The sequence below is a fragment of the Artemia sp. Qi Xiang Cuo genome, chromosome 1 (genome assembly GCF_049724085.1).
Source record: "Artemia sp. Qi Xiang Cuo chromosome 1, ASM4972408v1, whole genome shotgun sequence".
NCBI lineage: Eukaryota > Metazoa > Arthropoda > Branchiopoda > Anostraca > Artemiidae > Artemia > Artemia sp. Qi Xiang Cuo.
Window position 1 is genome coordinate 86,011,925 of NC_142794.1, and position 22,126 is coordinate 86,034,050.

Genomic DNA, 22,126 nt, shown 5'->3' on the forward strand with positions numbered 1-22,126 from the left:
TATTCACGAAATTGAACATGATAGACGACTGCCAGACGAATCAACTCCGTCGAATCGAGGGACTCCGATGGGATGGTTTTATGAGTAACGAAAGGCTTACTTACTCACCAGGCCCTTACTCACCATATGTCATTCTCAACTCAAATTGCCCGGGGAACTATCAGATGGTTTGGGCATCTCCTTCCGATTCCACCGGCAGCCCCTCCTAAAATTATAAACAAATTCAACCCCACATCCTATGGTTGGTCGCGCCCGAGAGGTAAACCTCAAACCAGTTTCTCAGCCTGGCCGATATTACTGCTGACAAGGCCCCCCTAATAGCAACAGATAGGTACACCTAGAGGATCAAAGTTGCTGCACTCTCTACACCACAAATCATGTGGCAGGAGCCTTAAGTTAAGTCTCATACTGTAAACGTTTGATTTTGCCGCCAAATCTGGCTTAATTATGTTACAAAGTCGATTTTCCAAATTTTCTTGTTTTATCCCCATTTTGTTTTTGTTTTGAGGGCTAAAAAAGAAATTTTCTTGGCCCTAAAATTACTCCCAATCTTTCGAGTTATGTCTTTAAATTTTATAATAACAGAAATTTGCGTTAATTCAGCCCTACCCCTTACCCATTTCGGTAGAATTGGGAGTCCTCTAGTCTTTTAGACTAGCCGAAGTTACATTTCGATAACTGGTATCTAGAAGTACTCTCAATTTGTTACACGACAATTTTTTTTTTCTATTTTTGTTATACACAGATAAATTACGATTAAAAAATTTTTTTTTTCCTTTTTTATATATAATAGAGTAGCCTCCTTTTTTCAAGTCTATCTTACTACCTTCTTTTTGTGTATGCGCATTTGATAGAAAAATCTTGGTTTCATAACGTCACGAGGTTCTTAACCTGATGCTACAATTGACACTACATCGCAAAGAGTCAGCTGTGGCTAATACATCTCCTCATGGGTGTCGACAGGGGGGGGGGCATGCCTCCCTGGAAATTCAGGACTATAATTTTATTATTAGGAAACCAAAGGAAAGAGAGCAGAATGGGGAAAACCATGGTAAAAATGTGTGTTGCCCCATTGTTTGGCTGCCTGCCATAAATATAAGCCCTTATTTGTGACTGAGTGACCCCTTTCCAGTTTTCCATAAAAATTTTTTTTATATGTGATTTGGTTGGAGTAACAAAAAAAATCAAATTTTTCATATTAATGAATGGTAAGTAAATAACAATCCTTGTCAATAGCAAAAGTAAAAGAGCCTAATTATTGATAAAAATTAAATAAAATAATCAACTTTTTATAGTGATCCTAAATATGTATTTGTTTATTAGCAATTAGTGCAGTTATAAGTACACAAGAAAGTTCGTATAATCATAGAAAACACAAGGAAAACAGCTTAATAAGGGGTAAGTAAATAGATTTCGGTAAAAATATGTCGTCAACATTTGCTTGCATTGCAAGAGTACCCATGAGCTGATATATGAAGACACTATCATCAGAAATGTTTCTCCTGAATGTAATGCTGGGAATTTCTGTATGTTACCCGTGAACAGATACGTTTTTTGTGTTTTATTGTCATTTTTTCCCAGGAGTCATCGTTTTTATCTATTTGTCACTTTGAGAACGACTTATTTTTTAACAGTTGTGAAGTATGAAGGTGCCAAATATATTGTTTTTTGCATTCAAAATTAAATTAAAATATTTAAAAGTGAAAATTTTATTTGATTTTCTTAATTTTAGTTTTATTGTTTTACTTTGAACAAACTACTTTGATAGTGCGTTACTTTTTACAAACAACTGAGTCTAAAGGCATTAAATATTTTGGAGATTTGATAACCAAGTTCAAAACTGTCGATATTGTTAAAAACTATCAGTTCAACGGTTCGGCATTGCTAAGTAAAACTGAATGCTGGGAGCCTATATCTTAGTTTTTGTAAGTAGGCTATTGTTTTCCGTATTTTTTTATTACTTATTTTTTTCATTTTTAAATAATTTCTACAAGTTTTTTCAACTGAAAGTAAGGAACAAAATTACAACTTAAAACGAACAGAAATTATTACGTATATAAGAGGGGTTGCCTCCTTCTCAACACCTCGCTCTTCACGCTACAGTTTTCGGCACTTTAAAAAAAAAGATACTTATTGCTCAAGTTTTAATGCTGCTCCTTACTTTCAGTGGAAAAAACTTATTTTTTTCTTTAATTTCTGATAGTTTTCAAATAACACCAGGATATCTCGCTCTACCTTCACGGAACATTCCTCCTCGCTACAAAAATATCCTCTGGAAAATTCCATCCTGGCGAAACTTTACCCCGGACAATTACCCTTAACATCTCCACGCGTAAAATTGAATAAAAAAAAGCGAATTTCTTATAGGAATTTTGGCAAATTCACCCAGTGTAAAATTTCCCTAGAAAAGTTTGCCCCCTGGAAACTTCCCTCTCCATAGAAAAAATTCTCCCCGTGAAAAATCCTCCCATTAAAAAATTCATCCTCCCATCCCTACCCGAAAAATGTATGCATACTTCACATTAGAATATTTGTAGATGAAAAAATTAAGATTGAACGTTGAAAAGAGTAAAGTTGTTATTTTTAAAAAAGGAAAGCAAGTGGCGAAGATAATTGTATATTTAAATTTAATAATAAGGAACTGAATGTAAGTAAAAGAATAAACTATTCATGATTTGTTTTATCGAAAAATGGAAGTTTAAAGAGTCATGTTGATGAACTAATTAATAGAGGTAAAGTTGCCATGTCTACAATTTTTAGAAATCCGACGATAATGGGAATTAAAAACCTAAAAATGCATAAAAGAATATTTAATACAAAAAAGTTACCAGTAATAGAATATGGAGCAGAGATTTGGGGTGGAGAAGCAGTGGAGCAGTTGGAGTCCCTTCAGCTCCAGTATTATATAAGACTGTTTGAATTACGTTATACAACTCATTCACAGATTCTCAAAGATTATATGGGCCTGTTTTCGTTAAAATCACGTAGGTCTATCTTGATGCTTAGATTTTGGTTGAAGCTCATTAGGTGTAATGAAGATAGACTAGTAAGAGCTCCTTACTATCAGATCTTGGGTTATGGCTCGTAAACGTTGTGGCCATCCCAAAGTAGGTCATTACTAGAAAAAGTAGGGATGCCTTACTTATGGAATGACGGTCTTGGTTCCCGTTATCTACCAACAAATTTAGTTACCCAGGTCCGATATATCTTAGAAGGTCAAGAAATTCAGTATTGGCAAGGGCTGGTTTTAAATTCTGCTACATTGAATCATTATAATCAGGTTAAACCCAGTTTCGGAGAGGAAATTTATTTTAAATTCAATTTACCGGCTATGCTTTTAAGTCAATGGATTCAGCTTAGGGCGAATGCCTTACAATCCAGAGCAGGCAAATAGTGTTCGACAGGGGGATAGTACATCCTGATGGTCGTTATGTGTGTCCTCTTTGTAGGGATGAGGACGAAGATTTGGACCATTTTCTCCGAAAGTGGGCGGTGCTCTCTGATTTAAGGGGAAATTACTTGCATGGGATTGTTTTGCTGCTTCCTAAAATTTTACAAAGTAGTAATCCAACAACAATATTTCGTATTGGTGAGCACATAGAGAATGGATTAGAAAGAAGGAAAAGTTTTTACAATTAATTATTATTAATTATATGGAATTAAACTTATTTTCTCGATAAACTACCAGAAGGTATTTTTCGCTATGTATCATGTTAATGTGTGTTTCGTAATTTGTTCTGTTGTGATTTCTTTATTTTTCATAAATTTTTGTGTGTATATGGCTCTTGGGCTTTTGAAATACACGATCTATCTATCTATCTATATCTATCATTAACAAATACTATAGGTAAAAAATGGGCAAATTTTATAACTTAAAAACCTTTCCCCGGGGTCTGTAGGGGGTCATTTTATCTCCAAGACATAGTTATTGGGCCTTTCAACTATGCTGAACAAAAAAGCTATCTCAAAATTTTGATCGGACGATTTTGGGAAAAAAGTGGCGGGGGGCCTAGTTGCCCTCCATTTTTTTGTCACTTAAAAAAGCACTTTTCATTTCCGTTAGAATGGGTCCTCTCCCGACGTTCTAGTCCCACTGGGTCGATGCGATCACCCCTTGGGAAAAAACAACAAATAAACACGCATCCGTGTCTTCTGGCAAAAATAACAAAATTCTGAATTTTTGCAGATATGAGCTTGAAAACTCTACAGTAGGGTTCTATGATACGCTAAATCTGATGGTGTGATTTTCATTAAAATTATATGACGTCTAGGGGGTCTTTTCCCCTTTTTTCAACAATCGGATAAATATTATCAGGCTCGTAGCTTATGATGGGTAAGACTAAACTTAATGAATCTTATATATTTCGAATCAGCATAACAAGTAAAGTCTTTGATATACCTATTGATATCGAAATTCCGTTTTTTAGAGTTTTGATTACTATTGAGCTTGGTCGCCCTTTACTTACAGTTTGTTACCACGAACCGTTTGATTACCCATCAAATTCTAAACATTGATCATTGAAATATTGATCGTTGTTCCTGCGTTACCAAAAATATTGTATTCATAAATCTTTACAGTATCATGAAATGTAATTAAACAAATATACAGGGGTTTCAACTAAAGTAAGAAGCCAGTTTAAAACTTAAAGCAAATTGAAATTACTCTGTATATAAGGGAAACAGCCCCCTCTCAACACCATGCTCATTAAAAAAAAGTTTTTTAATGCTTTGAAAAATCTTTTTTTCCAATTGTAAATTTTCTTTAAAAATTCGGACAAAAGCCAATAAAGAATAAGGAGCCAAGGAGGAGACAACTCCCCTCATATACAGAATAATCTGTTCAAACAGGTTTCAAATCTGTTCCTTGCCTTCACTTTAAAAGATCCTTTTTTAAAATTTAATTTCTGATTGTTTTCCAAATCATACCTAGGCCTAACCAAGATATAATTTGAGGTACCAGTCCCTTAAATCCCTGGTTCATTGCTTTTAAAATGTGTAAATCAATAATTGTACTTTGATTAGTACCATTCTACGTTTAAATTTGCAATTTCAATTTTGGATAGAACTTGAATATAGTTAAAAAATCGGCGATGAATAGCAATTTTGATAAAAGGTTATTATTAATATTACTACTAAAGAATTTCGGTTGGGTGAAAAGCAGTATTATTTTTGCATGGATGGAAATTCTGTGAGACTTTTGATCTTCTACAGAACTGAAGCCATCACAACCTCAACAATAGTGTTTTCTTATCGATCAATACATTACATACATTTGTTTAAATACATTGAAGCACTTCATATAAAGAGCAAAACAAAAATACTACCATTTAAAATTGCTGAAAAGTTCCTAGCAGTATTTGCCACCCCAAAGAAACTTCCTAGCGGGGTTGATGATGGCCTGCCTTGCCTTTTTCACCTCTGCGCTGGTAGATATGGGAATATAACATTTTAGCTGTATAGAGAAACATTTTAATTAATTCCTACTCCCCCATACCTCTTTAAACATTTATCTGAAGCCTCATGAAGAGGAAGCAGTTTGTCCATTAATATGCACTTTTTAGGAATTTACCGTACCCCCACATAAACAATGACTCATCCCCCCTCATTATAGCTGATACGCAATTACAGATCACCAAACGTAGCTTAACCTCATTACCAATAAAGCGAATCGACTTGGTTGAATCCAGTACTGCCACCGTGTGGCATTACTTCTTTTCTTAACTGGGAAGCCTAAAATATAGTTTTTGCTACTTTTAAATCAATTAGCTTCTCAAAATAATAAATTGATTGCAAATTCATCCTCTTTGGGGTAAAGTTGTAATTTGATACCTAAAGATGCCAAGAAAGCAAGACATTCCCCAGGCCATGTATGTATGGCCCATTAAAAAACAGCTTAAAATGCATATTTGAATAAGCTACCTCCCAATTTTCTTTGACCTTCGGTTTGATACAATCACCCCTGGGAAATTTTTTACTGGCGCCCTTGTCCTCGACCCTACCCTTTTTTTGAGCTTTAATCCCTCCGATAAAAAATATGAAATCCTTCGAATTCAAACCCAACGTAGTTGGCAGCTTTGCAAAATCTAATAATCAGTGAAAATCTACTGCACGAGATAACGAACCAAAATGTCATGAAGAAAAAGCAATAGTGAATAAAAAAAAAGAAAATAAGGATTGAAGAATCATAAAAGGTGGTGGAGAAGATTAAAGAAATATGTTAGACTACAGTCACCTCCTGTTACTCTAAAAATAGACATCGCCTAGTATATCAATCCCCCCATAGTTTTTTTTAAATCCTGACCCTTCCCAGCCCATTGCCCCGCCTTAATTTTGAACTGTCAAATGAGCTGCCAAAAAGCATGATTTTGGGTAACCTATCATCCTTCATCCATACAAAAATACCTGACTTTATTATTGTTTATTTAATTATAGGCTTTTATAAAGGGATCACTCTAATTTCTCATTGAGCTCACTGTTTGATATAGGGTTGTTCAAACAAGCCCTATAAGCATCTCTAATTAATTCCTCTGAAAAACATCTAATCTGATAGGGAATACCAGCAATGTTATTAACATGTCACTGCCTGGCTGATCCCACTTTAGTAAGTTTATTACTTACGAAATTAAAATTCAATAAATTACTAATATAAATTAATTACATTTATATTAAACAATTTAATAGTTAAATAATAAATAGTTTAGATCAATTAAATATTTTTAGTAATTAAAACTATTTTATTACTTTATTACTATAAGTTTATTAATTAATTAGTAAGTTTACTTACTAATCTTACTGCCAAGCCCACTTTTGTTCTTCTTGCTTTTCTCTCCGTATCCTTCGGGCTCTTTAACCTTAATAAACACCCCTGAGCAATTTGTTCTATGTTGTTCCCACCAGATGTCATTTGGCCCAGGAGCTCGGTTCATGGATCGTTTCACAAAACCATAAAATGGTGGATGTTTAGTACAGGTTCCGGTGCAACGCCACCAATGCTGCTTATAGAGATTCACCTCTGCATGAAAGCTGTGATAAATCTAAAAAAGAAATAGAAAATAAACTACATTGAAAATTCGGTACGGCAAGTTTGGTGCTACAAATCTCTGTTTTATAAAAAGAAAAAAATGAATCATGAGTTCTGCCTTATTATAACTATTGAAAAATATAAAATACACACATTCACTTGAAATGCTTCAGCAAATAGAATCAACGCTGTTACTCAACGAGCATCTTAGTTTCCACGATTTGCTGGACCACAGGTGGGGAATTCTCCCCCGGAGGGTATAAGACTGGCAGAAAACCTTACCAAGTCTTACCAAATCAGTATAAACATCGTCTCTTTGGGGAGTTAATATTTATGTAGATTAGAATACTTTTCATTTTTTTTTTACAAGTGAAGTTTTGAAAATATACCTAATTGATTATAAGGATTGAAACAACCATCATCAATAACCCACTGAGTTTTGTTGAAAGATGATATATATATTATCTAAATGCTGTAAACCTGAATTTTACAAAAAATAAAAATAAAAATCATGAGCCCTTCGACCTTTATTATGACTATTTAAAAAATAAGAATGCATGCATTAATTTGCTTGAAAGGCCTAAGCAGAGACCATTGACATTTTTGGGAAGCATAGAACCTAAGATTTGATCTTAGGAAAGGAGGGGTTAGCTGATAATTTAAATGTTTCTTAATACGGGGAGCAAGGCTTCAAACTAATCTTTGGAAAAGGAGAAATATCTTTACCACATCTCTGTAATATATTTATATATCATATCTTATAAGAATATTTACCCTCATTCTTCAGCCATCAGTGGGCGGACAAGTGCTGTTACACGAAAATTTGAATTACGGGCATTTGGATAATATCGTATAGGCCCTTTCGCTGACAAATTCAGACATTTCGAACTGTACTTACTAGGAGTTTCAGAAACTCTTAGCCCAGGGGTGGGAAACATAGAATTAGTTCTAAGTAAATTTATTTACTTAGAACGGAAGGATAAGGTACATAGACAGGGAGTAGGACCCATGATGAATAAGGAAACTGCTAAGTCTTGCTTAGGTTGGGATGGTATTAATAATAGAATGCTAGTCGCTCATTTTATGACTTAAAAGTGCAGGGTATCAGCCCTAGTAGTATATGCCCCTGTAGACCTGACTGACAGAGATACTAGTGACTCAGATGAATTTTGCTTACAGTTACAGGAGCAAACAGACAGGGTCCCAGGTAGAATTATGATGTTTGTACAGCGAGATTTTAGTACATGGGAGCCCTAGGAGATTTTTTACAGGGAGCCCTAGTAGTACATGCACCTATAGAATCAGCTGACGGAGATTGCAGTGGCTCAGGTGAATTTCACTAACAGGTACAGGAACAAATAAACAGGATCCCAGGTAGAAATATGTCAATTTTATCAGGAGATTTTACTGCCTAGGTTGGTAAAAATAGGAATAGATTGTATCCTAGCTAAGGTAAATTTAGAGTAGGAAAAGATAACAGTAATGGTTACAGACTACAGCAATTTTGTAGGTATAACAATCTAGTTATGGTCAAAACAGTATTTGGTAATAAAATGGTCTATAACTTAACAGGGTATTCACAAGATGATAAGACAGCTAACCTTAATGATTATGTTATCGTAAACCGAAGACTGGCAGGATCAATACAAGATACTAGGGTATATAGGAGTGCAGGTTATGAAGTTAAAAGTAAAGATCACCATCTGGTAGTGACTAGGGTTAATTTAAAGCTGAAATTTAGGAAGGATAACTACCATCCGGGAAGCTATAGCGTTGGTAGACTCCAGGATGAGAATTTGAGAGAAATTCCCCAAGAGCCGTTAGAAATTATACTGGAGAGTTTAAAATTTGACAATGTCGAAGATGAATGGAATAATCTTAGAAAAATAGTTTGTGAAGTAGCTGATGGTGTCTTACGGCAGAAAATTAGAAACGCAGCTAGGAATATTAGTGAAAATACTTTAAGTCTAATAGAGAGAAGAAGGAGCTTGTACAAGAATTATTTGAGTAATGGATCATGTAAAAAGAAGAGGAATCTAAAGAAAGTAAAGAAAACACTAAAATATGAACTAGGGGGGGGGTGTAAAGAGGAGGTCATGAGTAAAATTGCCGAAGATCTAGAAGATGAAAAAAGACAGGATAATAGAAAAATATTGTACTGGCCAGTTAATAAATTGAGAGGGAATAATCAGTATAGCCTTGTCTAAGTTAAAGATAGGAACTAGCACAATTAATGATAAGGAAAGAGTTAAACAAAGATCGGTAGAACATTTTGAGAATGTGCTAAACTGGGATAAAGTCACAGTAAAGACAAAGAAAAGAATGAAAGATAAGCAATACTTTGGATGTGAAGGAAGATTTATTTTGGGAGGAAGAATTAGTGACAGTACTAAAAGCATTAAGAAATAATAAGGCCCCAGGTGCTGACTGTGTGGTAAATGAGTTTCTTAAATATTACGGTTATAAGGTTAAAAATAAGTTACTGAAGATTATGAATATGGTTTATGAAAAAGGGAAAGTACCAAGCAATGTTAGGAAAACTTTAATTAAACCTCTCAATAAGAAAGGTGATAAGAGTGAGTTTGGTAATTATAGAGGCATTAGCTCGGTTTCTGTAGGTAGTTAATTATTTAGCATGATGATATACTTTAGACTTAGAGATGATGTAGACAAAGTTATAAGAGAATAACAGTGCGGTTTTAGAAAGGGTAGACGATTTATCGACCAAATTTTCACTCTTAGATTAATAATTGAGAAGTGCCTGAGTCATCTAACACCTTTAGTTCTCAGTTTTATAGATTATGAGCAAGGGTTTGGTTCAACTGATAGAAGAACTTTAGTGAAGGCCTTATCCTTATATAGTATACCAGACAAATACATTAAAGTGATTAGTGCTATGTACGAGAATAACATTGCTACGGTTAATAACATTGCTAGGAAATGAGGTTAGTAGTTGGTTTCATATGAAATCAATAGTTAAGCAGATTTGCGTTCTATACCCATTTATATGGACCATTTCGATAGAGTTTGTCCTAATGAGCAAAGCAAATGCAATGGGAGAACACGGAATCAAATGGAGAATTAGAAATCTCCTAGACTTAGATGATGATGATGATCTAAGTATCCTAGATGCAAGTGTTAGTAATATGAATGAGTTTTTAGAGGTTTTGAGAGTTCAAAGTACAAGAATAGGTTGGAAAATTTATGTTAAGAAGACTAAGTCGTTAAGACCATTAATAAGTGATAGAGACGAGGTGATTTTGGGTTACGAGAAGATCTATCAAGTGGACAGCTTCACTTACCGAAGTAGTATTAGTAGCAAAAACGGTAGGTGCAGTGAAGATATAAAAAGTAGAATAGCCAAGGCCTAGGGTGTTATTATTTCCCAGTTGAAAGGAGTTTGGAAGAATAGGAAGACAAGTCTGCGAAGCAAGATTAGAATATTGGAAGTTACAGTGATGAAAGTAGTATGGTATGGTAAGTATGGTTCTGAAGCGTGGGCGCTCCAAAACACAGAGAAAGATTTGCTAAATGTTTGCCAGGGAAATTACCTACTGATTGTTTTGGGAAACCAACTGACTGACCGTATCTCAAACAGTAGGCTGTACGAAAAGTGCGGTTCAATGCCGCTTTCTAGGGCTATAATGAGAGAGGTTGAGATGGCTAAGGCACATTCTGCGGATAAACGACGACAGATTACCAAAGATCGTCCTAGTTGGCCAACCAACGAAATTCAGGTCGTCCCCGGATGGGATGGGACGATGTCATAAAGAAGGATTTAAGGGAAATGGCAACTTCCTTGGAGGATGTGCGGAGGGAGACTTTGAATAGATTGGGATGGAGGAGGAGAGTGCGCAGCATTGTTGGCCTCAGGCGGCTTTATGCTGCAGTGAGTTGTTAGTAGTAGCAGTAGTAGTAATATATAATTATATCTGTTATGTTTATTTTTTATATGATTATTTATTTTCATTTTCGTTAGTTTTAGTTTAATTATTAATTAGTTTATTAATTGACTGCAATCTCTGTTCTTTTAAACTATGAGCTATGATAGGTCTATATTCATGCCTAACTTAGGTTTTAATATGGATGTTTATATTTCTTTGGAAAACGTCTCTTAAGGAAAGATTGCTTTTTAATTGATTTCAGTAAATTAAAAAACTCTTTTCTTTTTAGATTTTGTCTTTTGACTATCTTCAAATTTCAATCCATTTTCGAACTGAAGAATTGACAGTCTCAATAAATAACAAATTACCGTAATTTTGGTTCCTGACAGTGAATTGATCCTATGCATATGCTTCTGGAATTCTGGGCCATGTCCTTCCCTATCTCGATTGTTTTGGGTTACAAAAAGGTAGGCGTGAATCATTTCATGCTGAAAATAAATATCCAAATTATCAAAAACAACAGACAGTACACAGGCTTCAATACTCTGTAAAACTGGCCAATATAAATGTTACCCAAAGACAATCTGATGGACTACAACTAAAAAATCCAGCGATTCAACGAATTTTCCTTGTTTTTACTGGCTAAAGTTTTACTCAGGATAATTTTTCTTACGCAGGCCTATTTGTATTTCCAAAAATAAGGGATAATACTATTGGCTTAGAAATATTCAACACTGATGTAAACCAAGAAAATCAAAGTACAAAGAATTACACTTTAAAAATAAATAATAGAAGATTAATGTCTATTTTTCTCTTTTGTCCGTTTTTGAGCAATAGATCTACAAATTTGAACTAATTTTACTATAACTTCAGCAAACAGATTTGGGCCTCCTGAGCGAATAATTAGGGTGGGTAATCACTACACAAAGGCCTATGCGCACAATGGTGTACAAAAGCATGTTCCCTTGGCATGTCAGCTGAGGACTAGGAAAAATTGTGATCATTCAAAAAAAGGTATTGCAGATAATCTTTAAAAAATATTAAGTCCCATACTCTCTTCAATTAAAAAGCTAGGTTTGAGACAAAAGTAGAGAAAAAATTGGTCGTGTCTCTGTTTCGCGAAAAATGTAGTTCTGAACCATAACATTAAAAATATCTTCCCAAAACAGATTCCACCCTCAGAATTCTTCAAGCCCATGTCGTTTTTAGTCTATTACTTACCTTAAGATAAAAAAAATATACTTGTCTCCTACATAATTGAAAAGATTAATAGCAAATCATCTCATTTTTCAAATTTTGCTGTCGTCACAATTTCCACGTTTTTTTCTTCCTTTTTTTGTCTTTGGCGCTTCTGAATTTTCTTTGTAAGAATTTTCATTTCATGGCGACTTTATCACAATTTACGTCACAACATTTGATTTTTTTTTCTTTCTTTTTGACTATGTGTCCTAATTCCAATTGTTTGTGTCCTGGTTCCAATGAGTTTTTCTTTATATAGTTTTTGTGTCCCTAAAAACTGCCACATTTTATTTGTCATTACCTTCATGCGACAGATTTATTTTATTTCACCTATCTTAAATCTTATCTTACCTATGAGCAGTTTGATAAGTTTAACAGTAGACCATAGTAGCAAATTTACAGAAATTATAACGCTACACATCCCAATTAAGCGTAAAAAGTGACTTCAGTGACTCCAGTCAATTCAATTCAATTCGGTTTATTCAAATAAAAATAAAACATAACACCAATTACCACAATAAAAAAAAATTGAAAATGAAGAATAGAGAAAAAAAGGATAAGAAGAAGAAGTGAAAAAGAAAAAAGAAAGAGAAAACGTGGGTAATTCAGCAAAGTGAATAAAATTTTATATAATTTAAAGAAAATTTAGAGAAATCATTGCAATATCTTGACCTTTACTTCAACCGTAATTATCAAATCTTAATTGATGAAAAAATAAATGTCATTAAAAAAAAAAAAAAAACAACATTACAACAAGTATGAACAAAAGTGAACAATAGCATCACAAACAAATATCTGCCATTCAAAACAAACAATAAAAGTCCATCTTCTGGCTTTAAAATGCTACATAGCACAAAATACAATCAAATGAAAATTAATACAAAAACAAATGAAACTTATTGAAGCTTCTTGGGAATGAGAAAAATCCTCATAAATCCATCGATGAAGAACTGTTTCACCCAGAGGATGCCCTTTTTTCTTTATTTTTTTTCAAATAATTATTTCGCAGGGCTGAAAATAGTGTGCTCTGAATTAGAATTCATGCACATCCCTGTGCTTACCTTTCTAATTATTACAATAATTGTAAATAATTGCACAGCAGAATTCAATTTAATAGTTTTATTCCAGCTAAAGGACTATAACAAATAACAAAAAAGAAACAAAAAAGAAAAAATCACCGAAAGCAAGCAAACTACGTAAAATGGACTAGCTGTAATCATGATGCTCATTTTGCCATATTGGCAATGAAAAGCATGTTACCTTTATTGCCATATTGGTATCTTTTGCCATTTTGGCAATATTTTTGGCCAATATTTTATTGTCATATTTGCAACGCAATGTCGCAACAAGCTCAATATCTGATGCCAATAGACAGATTTAGCTCATTAGAAGACACTCATATTGATGCATGGACACCAAGACCATCAAATTTTCGAAAACATAGTACACTGGATCTACATTAGCAGTTTCCAACTATTGTAACAAATATATCACAGCAATGGAAAAAAAAACTTTAAAAAAACCTTTAAAGAAAACTATCAAGCATTTTTTAACTATTCTATTCTGTTAAAAAGTTCTAGTTGGCCTACCCCCTCAAGGAATGCTCAAAGATCTTTTTATTCCTAGAAATACACAGAGGCTTGTATTTGCTCTAGAAAGATCCAGGAAACTTAAAAGCACCAACCAATAGAGATAAGTACTTGAAGAACAAGCAGGTGTCAAGGACATCAAAAGAAAAACATTTTTCGGTCCCACGACCCCACCTTATTCATACCTAAAAGCTCCGATTTTCCAAGATTCTTTCTGTGGTTGCTCGAAAAATTTTGAAGTTTTTAAGCCACTAACAAATTTTCGTAAGCGTTGCCATAATGAACAAAGCTTTTTGCCTGTAAAACCATAATACTAACAATCAGTGGATTTCCACATACACCTACACCTTCAAAGGGAAGCTACCCTTCTCGAATTGTTCGGTAATGAATGCTTTAAGTTGATTTATTTCTTTTTTTCATCCAATTTTTCGCTTATTTTTCCCCCATGTTCCGTTTTTTTTTTCTATTTGACCCCAGTCGTTACAAAAGGTGTATAACAGTAAACGGATATTTTTTTTAATTGAAATACTTAAATCACCTCATTATTTTTAGATATGTATAATGTGTAAGCCTCCTCTTACCAACACAAGAATGATAGTCTTTTTCACTAACCTTGGCACTTTGAATGGATGTTCGTAAAACTAGATGCTTGCAGAACAAGAAAAACCTTTTAAAACTTTAAATCACAGTAAACAACCTGGAATTTCACAGATATTATCTACGTGAGGAAAAAACGTTACAAAAAAAGAACGACTAAAATAAATAGGCACTCATTTTTTGCGGTATTAACAAATTGTTTTTTAGAATGAGTAATACAGTCATTTCATCCACTTTTTGAATGTAAAAATTTATGAAACTGTGGGTTGATTTATCTACGCAACCGATTACTGAACTAGTACTGCAACCTCACCACACCAGAGGCGAGACTCATCTCCCATTCCACTCCCTTTGAAGGTCCTGCTTTTTTAACCCCCCCCTTTTTTTAAACTCCCCAGAGACTTTAGGCAATTTTTTAAAAAATTCCATCCCAACCTAGTGTATGATATCAAAGCTTTATCAAATCCAGACAGCCAACCTAATACTTACCAAAAGTGTTTCTACCAAATCCTTTCTTGGTCTGAGCTTTAGAAGAGGAACACTGAGACTTATTGAGCAATATCCAGCTCTTCTCTCATACCTGCACAATCCAGCACACCTAAAATAAGACCAAGTAAGTTTAGTGTGGCAGCTGTCAGCTCCAAACCATCCTTAAGCCACCCTAAAGATGAGTTTCTTGTGGCGAAAAAACATCCTACGTTAATCAATTTCTTTGCATAGGCTATGGCACTACTTGAACGGACCCTTGGGGGAGGCAAGGTTAAAATTAGAAAATTTGTTTATATTAGTGCAATAAACAATTAGATAAAAATGATAAAAAATTTTCATACATACTTTTTTTTTCAAGGATAATTTCTTAGGTTTTCGTTAATTCACTGTTCTTTCTTTTGGAACTTAAAGTTGAACTCAGACCCCAAGCAATTTGTTTGCCGCTTGAAAATTCATTTAATTTTATAAACAATAAATACTTGAACCTGTGAACACATTTCAACTTATTACGCTTGTTGAGCATGTTTCAGTTATAGGTCTCTATATCTTCCATACACAATGCCAAAGCCCATAAGCCCATTCGGCCCCGGGCCGATTCCGCGTTATCTTTATTACTTGAGTTTATACAGTGCTATATTTTATTCAAGGTTTACTTATACTGTCATTAATTAGAATATTCTCTTGTACATATTAATAACTTATCCTTACACTACTTTTTTTTATTGATATATACTCTTGCTATCCTTCACTATTATATCAATGATGTATAGGCTGTTTTCCCTAGATGCAAGGTAATCATATAAGAAGATAATTTCTTAAGTCACATTCGCCTGCCATAATATAAGAAAAGGAAACGATCAAAAATGGAGTTTTTAAGGCCAAACAAGAATACTGAATAAACAAACAAAGCGAATATTTCGAGAGGACAACCACCTCTCTTCTTCAGCGCGAAACGAAATAATGTATTCAAGAAAAGTGCCGAAGGAAAAAACAACAGCAAAACAAACGCGGAAAGTCAATGTGAAAAGAGACCAAAAAACCAATGAAAAAAAACAAAAAGCTTAAAGATGAAGAAAACCCAATAAAAGCCAAAAATTACAAGAATTAAAACAAAATACCTAACAACCATAAAAGCGAGTCATTCGTCTATATCTGTAATTTGCACAAAATCCAAAAAGTTATGAACTGCCATTGACGGATACTAGCGAATAACTGAGAAGTTGAAAGAAAACAATTCATTCACTCAGAAACAAAACAAACCAGCAATTAAATAAGCTGGAGAACTATGACATCTGATTTCTTATTTTACTTATTGCATTTCCTGCAGACAAACTTTGAGATCTAAGGGGTTGTTCACGTGTTTGATTATATGATTGGGAAAGTGGTTCAAGGTTTATTTCAAGGATTAGTAAAGTATCGGCTTCTCTTTTGAGAAAACCGAAATATGACTCATTTGATTTAAATGGTTTGATTTAAGAATAAACGAGTAATATTTCGGTTTTATCAAAATAGAAAACCTAAATATTTCTCTTAAAAAAAAAAAAAAAAAAAAGAAAACCCGATACTTTAGTAATCCTTTAAATAATTATTTTATTTGGGCAGTTCATAATTTTTTGGATTTTGTGCAAATCGCGGATATTGGCGAATGACTCGCTTTTATGGTTGTTAGGTATTTGGTTTTAATTCTTGTAATTTTTGGCTTTTATTGAATTTTATTCATCTTTAAACTTTTTGGTTTTTTTTCATTGGTTTTTTGGTCTCTTTTCGCATTGACTGTCCGCATTTGTTTCTGTTGGTTTTTTCTTCAGCTCTTTCCTTGAATATATTATTTCCTTTTGCGCTTAAGAAGAGAGGTAGTTGTACTCTCAAAATATTCGTTTTGTTTGTTTATTCAGTATTCTCGTTTGACCTTAAAACCCCCATTTTTGATCCTTTCCTTTTCTTATATAATCATATAAGGATGCCCCTTCCAGGAATGGAAAAAGTTCTAAAGTTGCCAGTAGCAGAATTCGACAGAATTCCAAAAGTTGCCAAATCTGCCAACAAATTTCACTAGGCCATGAAAACTGTTAAGTAGCATTGCTACTATGCTACCCCACTTTTTCAACAGCAGACTCCTTCATCCATGCTCATGTTTGTTGCGGCATCAATATAGCTATTTTTCCTTTTTCAAACTTTTTTTTCAAAAACTCAATGCTCTTTTGCGAAATTTTTCATTTTTAGCATTATATTTTTAATGTTTGCAAATTTTGCTAAAATAGCTACCTTCGTGTGCTATGTTAATACACCTGTAGCACACCCTTCCCCCACCTTTTATGTTCTTACCTGTTATAAAATATGAAAGACCTAAACCATCGTTGATACATCAAAATAGATCTTAGGAATAGGTTTTAAGCAAAACGCTTGTTTTTTTCATACCAACTGTTCTAACAAGAATATTCACTAGATAAAGAGCAAGCTCTGCCAGAAGCGTGCTTTCTCATCCCCTCTACGCTATGATCGGTAGCAGGGCCTTTGACTATTGTAAATGTGTCTAATTTGCTCACTCATCAAGTGGGCATTTGGCCCTTGCATGCGTGTTGTCATAGTTTAGCTTATTTTTTAGTGCTAATGAACAGTGCTTACCAGCCATAAAAACTTGACACATATACTACCCTACGAATGATGAATATTACCACTTGTTGTGCTACATTTATGTAAACATTACTAATTTCATTACCCTCCTCCAAGTCATAGCCTGAGGTCAAATTGACCCCCCCCCCCCCTAACACTCTTAGCTTAATGCTCCAAGCTGTTCCAGAGATATCGTATATTCACCATTTTGATAGCCACGAACCAAATTATGCCTTTTAAGTTATATCAATACATAGACATGAATAAATTTTAATTCCAAAAGGGGTTTTATTTATAAAAAAAAAAGTTTAGGTAGATTGGCGATTAAATATTTTTAGCTAAATCCCTAAAACAAAATCTAAATATCCCCCTACCCCTTCCTTTTGCTACATTACATAAAAGTTGTAACTCCTTTTCCCAAGCCATTCCAGAAAAATTATAGAAACAGTATTCTGATAAACTGGGTGCTCATAGTGCCTTATGATATTTTTCACCGTCCACATAATTTCATAGTTCGAAGACTTTAATAAAAGCATTACGGTAAAGGCACCGATGATTCGACAGATCAATTTCGGAACCACTGTCGAAATTTTCCTTCAAAACGGGATAGCTTTGCTTAGCCGTGACTTAGAGCGCCATCTCTTGGAGCCGTCATTATATTTTGACAGTGCGAAACGTGGACACTATATCCGGTACACCCAGATATGAAAAGAACATTCAATTCGTTCAGTTTCCTGTTTTTAACACGAAAGGAGCTCCCGGCAATTTTTCAGCTATGTAATGTTCAAACTGTCATTACTTGGTTATTTATTGCAAGAAAAAGTTGGGATAAGCGCCAATGTGTTGAGATACATCTGAGCTTCTCTGAAATGTAGCCACATTAGCTTTTTCTTGATAAAATTAAATGAAAATGGCGACAGAAATTGCATTGTCGAAACTAGGTTCCAAGTGTCGAAAATTCTTGTTCGATGTAGTGGAATACCAGGCAGACTAAAAATGTTCCTTCATCCACATTCAAGTGTAAATATCGGCTTCTATCAAGGGAATTATTTCTTTGGCGAATATCTCGTAGTAACCTTGTTGAAATTTTCGACAGACAGCAACAGGCCCTGTTAAAATATAGGTGATTTTGTCGAAACTTCACTGAACATGTAAAACCGATGAGAAATAATAGGTGTCGAAATTCCTGGATACTGATGAAACCAAAGGCACCATAGCTGTCAAATTAACGGGTGTTTTCTGCACAACAAGAGATTTTGATGATTATTATTTCTAATAATATTTCAGATGAAAGAACATTTAAACAAAAGTTTTTTTTTTAAACTTTGAAGTTTTACTTACAGACACTGGATTTTTCCATCATCTGAGGAAGTGCTGCTTGGCCTCATACCATGCAGGGGCATAAATTGCTATGGGGCAGGGGGGGGGGGGCAGTTGTCCCCCAGACCTGATTTTACCCCCCCCCCCCCAAATTTTTTTAGATTATACCCTTATTTAGCCTTCATTCGAATAAAAGATGAAAACTATATTAAATACAAAATCTTGTAAAAAATGATACACAGGCCTATGTTTGGGGTAAAACTAAGAATCTGCTAGTTAAACTAAAGTCCGGTCAAACAAACAAACTTCTGAAATTTCTTAAGACCAAATCCCATTTTACTAGACCCTATCCCTTCCGAAATACTAGTGAAACAATTTGTTATACTAAATACTATTTGTATTTAATAATGTGTATTAAAATTTGTTGTGCCGATTTTGTTAGTTTTATTACTTCTACTTTTTGTATAGTCTTTTATACTTTTAAACACTAAGTGAAGTAGAAGAAAATCAGAGAAACAAGAGCATACGTGTCAAATAGACCAGGCTCTGCCCACAAGTACTCCCCAAGTATTTAGACGGGTGTCGAATTGGGTTCCGAATTGCGTTGAAAACAGGTAACTTTTTTGTTGTCGAATTTGTAGGTGAAAATGCTTTAATTTCGGAAAATTGGAGTTTTGTACCCTTTCCAGACAAAACTTCAAACTTCTCATCAAACAGTTAGATTCCTAGATGTTTTTCCTACATACTGAAACCCTTTTCAAACCGAAAGTCTTTAAATTAAGACTTCTAGAGTAGAAAAACTATTTTTTTACAAAAACTGTCAAATCATTGGTTCGACACCCAATACGCGTGTTAAATTGAATTCTGACTTGCATTAAGAACAGGCAACTTTATTGTTTCGTTAAATTTGTTGGAGAAGATACTCTAATTTTGGAAAATCGAAGTTGTTTACCCTTCCCAGATAAAACTTGAAACTTCCCCTCAAAGAGTTAGATTCCTAGATGGTTTTCTTATACACTGAAACCCTTTTCAAACCAAAAGTCTTTAAATTAGGACTTATGGAGTAGAAAAACTAGTTTTTTAAAAAAACTGTCAAATCATCGGTACCTTTACCCTAGTTAATCACCAATAAAGTCCTTGGGCAGAATTCATAAGAAAGCTTTATCAAAAACTTACCAAAGGGTTAATATTTTTAGAAATGAAAGAAAGAAGGAGAAGAGAATTGATACAAGATTTTCAATATTTCAATTTTCGTTGCTATACAGAATGCATCCTCTTTAAGACTACATACTTGCTACTTATTTGATATGAAAGACATTGCAATCATACCAGCACAAAAGACGAAGACCAGGTAACCTCCTCCTTGACCAACCTCCTTGAGGTTGGTCCAAAAAGCCCACTCTGGAAATTAAAACATGTTGACCTAATACAATTTTTTTTTACCCAGATTCAGACCTATACACACTTCTTATTTTTAGTATTTTGTCTTTGCACTTTAAGTACATGTTAGTTCTTTGATTTTTAAATAGGATTTGTAAATGCGCAGCTATAAAAAAACTGACTCAAGTCTAGGGTAAATATTTGTTTTTCAGACAATGATTCCTATAATATTTAACCAAACTCACGTAGCAAGTCAAAGAAGATGAACAGAAGAAAGATTTAAGTAGTTCTTGATATTATAACCTCTAATATTAACTAAAAAGGTGCAGTTTTCACCTCACAATTCTAAAATCTTAATTAATAAAACTTAATATTTGACTGCCAACTTTTGACTAAATTTCTGTAAGCCCATACATTGTCCATGCTACGGTTATGTTATTTTTACTAATGCTACCTTAAAACAAATTTTGGCTGCAGTCCAAATTAGTAGCACTTGCATTCTATATGTAATTGTATTGAGATGGGACTTTTTACCCCTCTCTTATCCTAAAAGTCTCCAATAGACCCCTCCAAAGTAAACAACAACAATAAAATTGTGAAACAGCTTACAGAGTCATCCTTGAACTCCATTTTACTTCCACAGATAGCAATTTATCCCAAAAAAACTGCTTATTGAATTGTGCAAACAGTGCATATATGTCAGGGTTTGGGTCAATTAACTCCCAGTCCAAACTAACCAAATTCATGCTTTCCATTCAGGATCTGGCTTGCTTAAATAGACATTTTCTTCTGGAAAAAAATATAATCAGAAATATAACAAAATAATAGACAATATTCATTTACAACTGTCATTTATTATTACCATTCAATGACTTTGATGGAAAATAACCATCATAAGCAAAAAACCAAATTCACATTTTTAGTTGCAGGAAAAGAAAGACCCTCAAATTAAAAATGAAATTTAATTTTGAAAAATTAAAAGTAAAATAGTCCACTTAAAAGTCTGTCTTTCTATTCAAAAGTTAATTAGCTAGAGGCCAAAAATTCACTTTTTAAACAATAATGAAAAAAGACTGTCAACTGAAAGCATAAAGTAACATTAAAACTTAAAATGCACAAAAAGTATTCTCTTCAACCCTCTTTAACTCTTTACACCGAAATTTGACATGTGCTTTACTGAAAGTATTTTTGAATGCAACATGTATACCAAGTGGGTAATTGCATGGAATTTATTTAAAAGATACTATTCAAACTATTTTAATAAAAAAAAAATAATTTATTATAGTGGTGGCATATCAATAAGCCCTTTCTTTCTTGAGGCTTGTGAAAATTACTTTATATACTATTCTGATTGGCCTTATGTTTGGTCCTTTGTACTTCAAGTATTAAGGTCAAAATGTCAAGCCTAAGCAGGTGTAATTTTCTGTTTGAATGACCTTGATCCCAGTATTCTAAGACCATTTTAACTTTTTTGTAGATAGGTACTTGAAATCTCTCCACTAGGGTTCTTAGATATGCTAAATTTTACAGTTTAGTTTTAATTGATATTGTTCTCACCTTTGCTATTTCCCATAATATACTATAATTTTTTTTAGAGGGTCATCACTTTTGATATGGAGCCTTAAACTTGATAAATTGTATATCTTTAGTATTACCATAGAAAGTACAATCTTTTCATTTGACAAGCCACAGGGCTTACTTTTCTCAGCAATAATACATAAATCAACTTGACTGCTGTTTTTAGCTGAGGAATGTGGGCTCACTTTGCCATTTCCATGTATATGAAAATTATTTGAACTCTTGATGTTTTGTAAAAATTGTTGGTTGAAATATATACCTGGAAATGTAACATGAGGGAAAAAAAACAAATGAAAAAAAACTGTCCTTTTTTGGTTCATTTGCAAAAAAATTTGAAGTCAATGTTCTTTTATCCTCATGGATATTCATCCTTGAATGCAAAAATTCACACAGATAGACGTACTAAAAAATCACAA

General features: G+C 33.7%; 1 protein-coding gene across 1 annotated transcript in view; it reads right to left on the reverse strand.

Moving 5' to 3' along the window:
* Positions 1-22,126, reverse strand: part of LOC148956855 (uncharacterized) — a 59,058-nt gene that overhangs the window by 13,751 nt on the left and 23,181 nt on the right. Inside the window, exons 2-5 of the mRNA XM_089096582.1 lie at positions 20,742-20,921; positions 14,820-14,928; positions 11,274-11,393; positions 6,785-7,034 (exon numbers count right to left, since the gene is read on the reverse strand). Of these exons, the coding sequence (XP_088952708.1) occupies positions 6,785-7,034; positions 11,274-11,393; positions 14,820-14,928; positions 20,742-20,887 (625 nt within the window). The 5' untranslated portion in view covers positions 20,888-20,921. The remainder of the gene's footprint in view (positions 1-6,784; positions 7,035-11,273; positions 11,394-14,819; positions 14,929-20,741; positions 20,922-22,126) is intronic.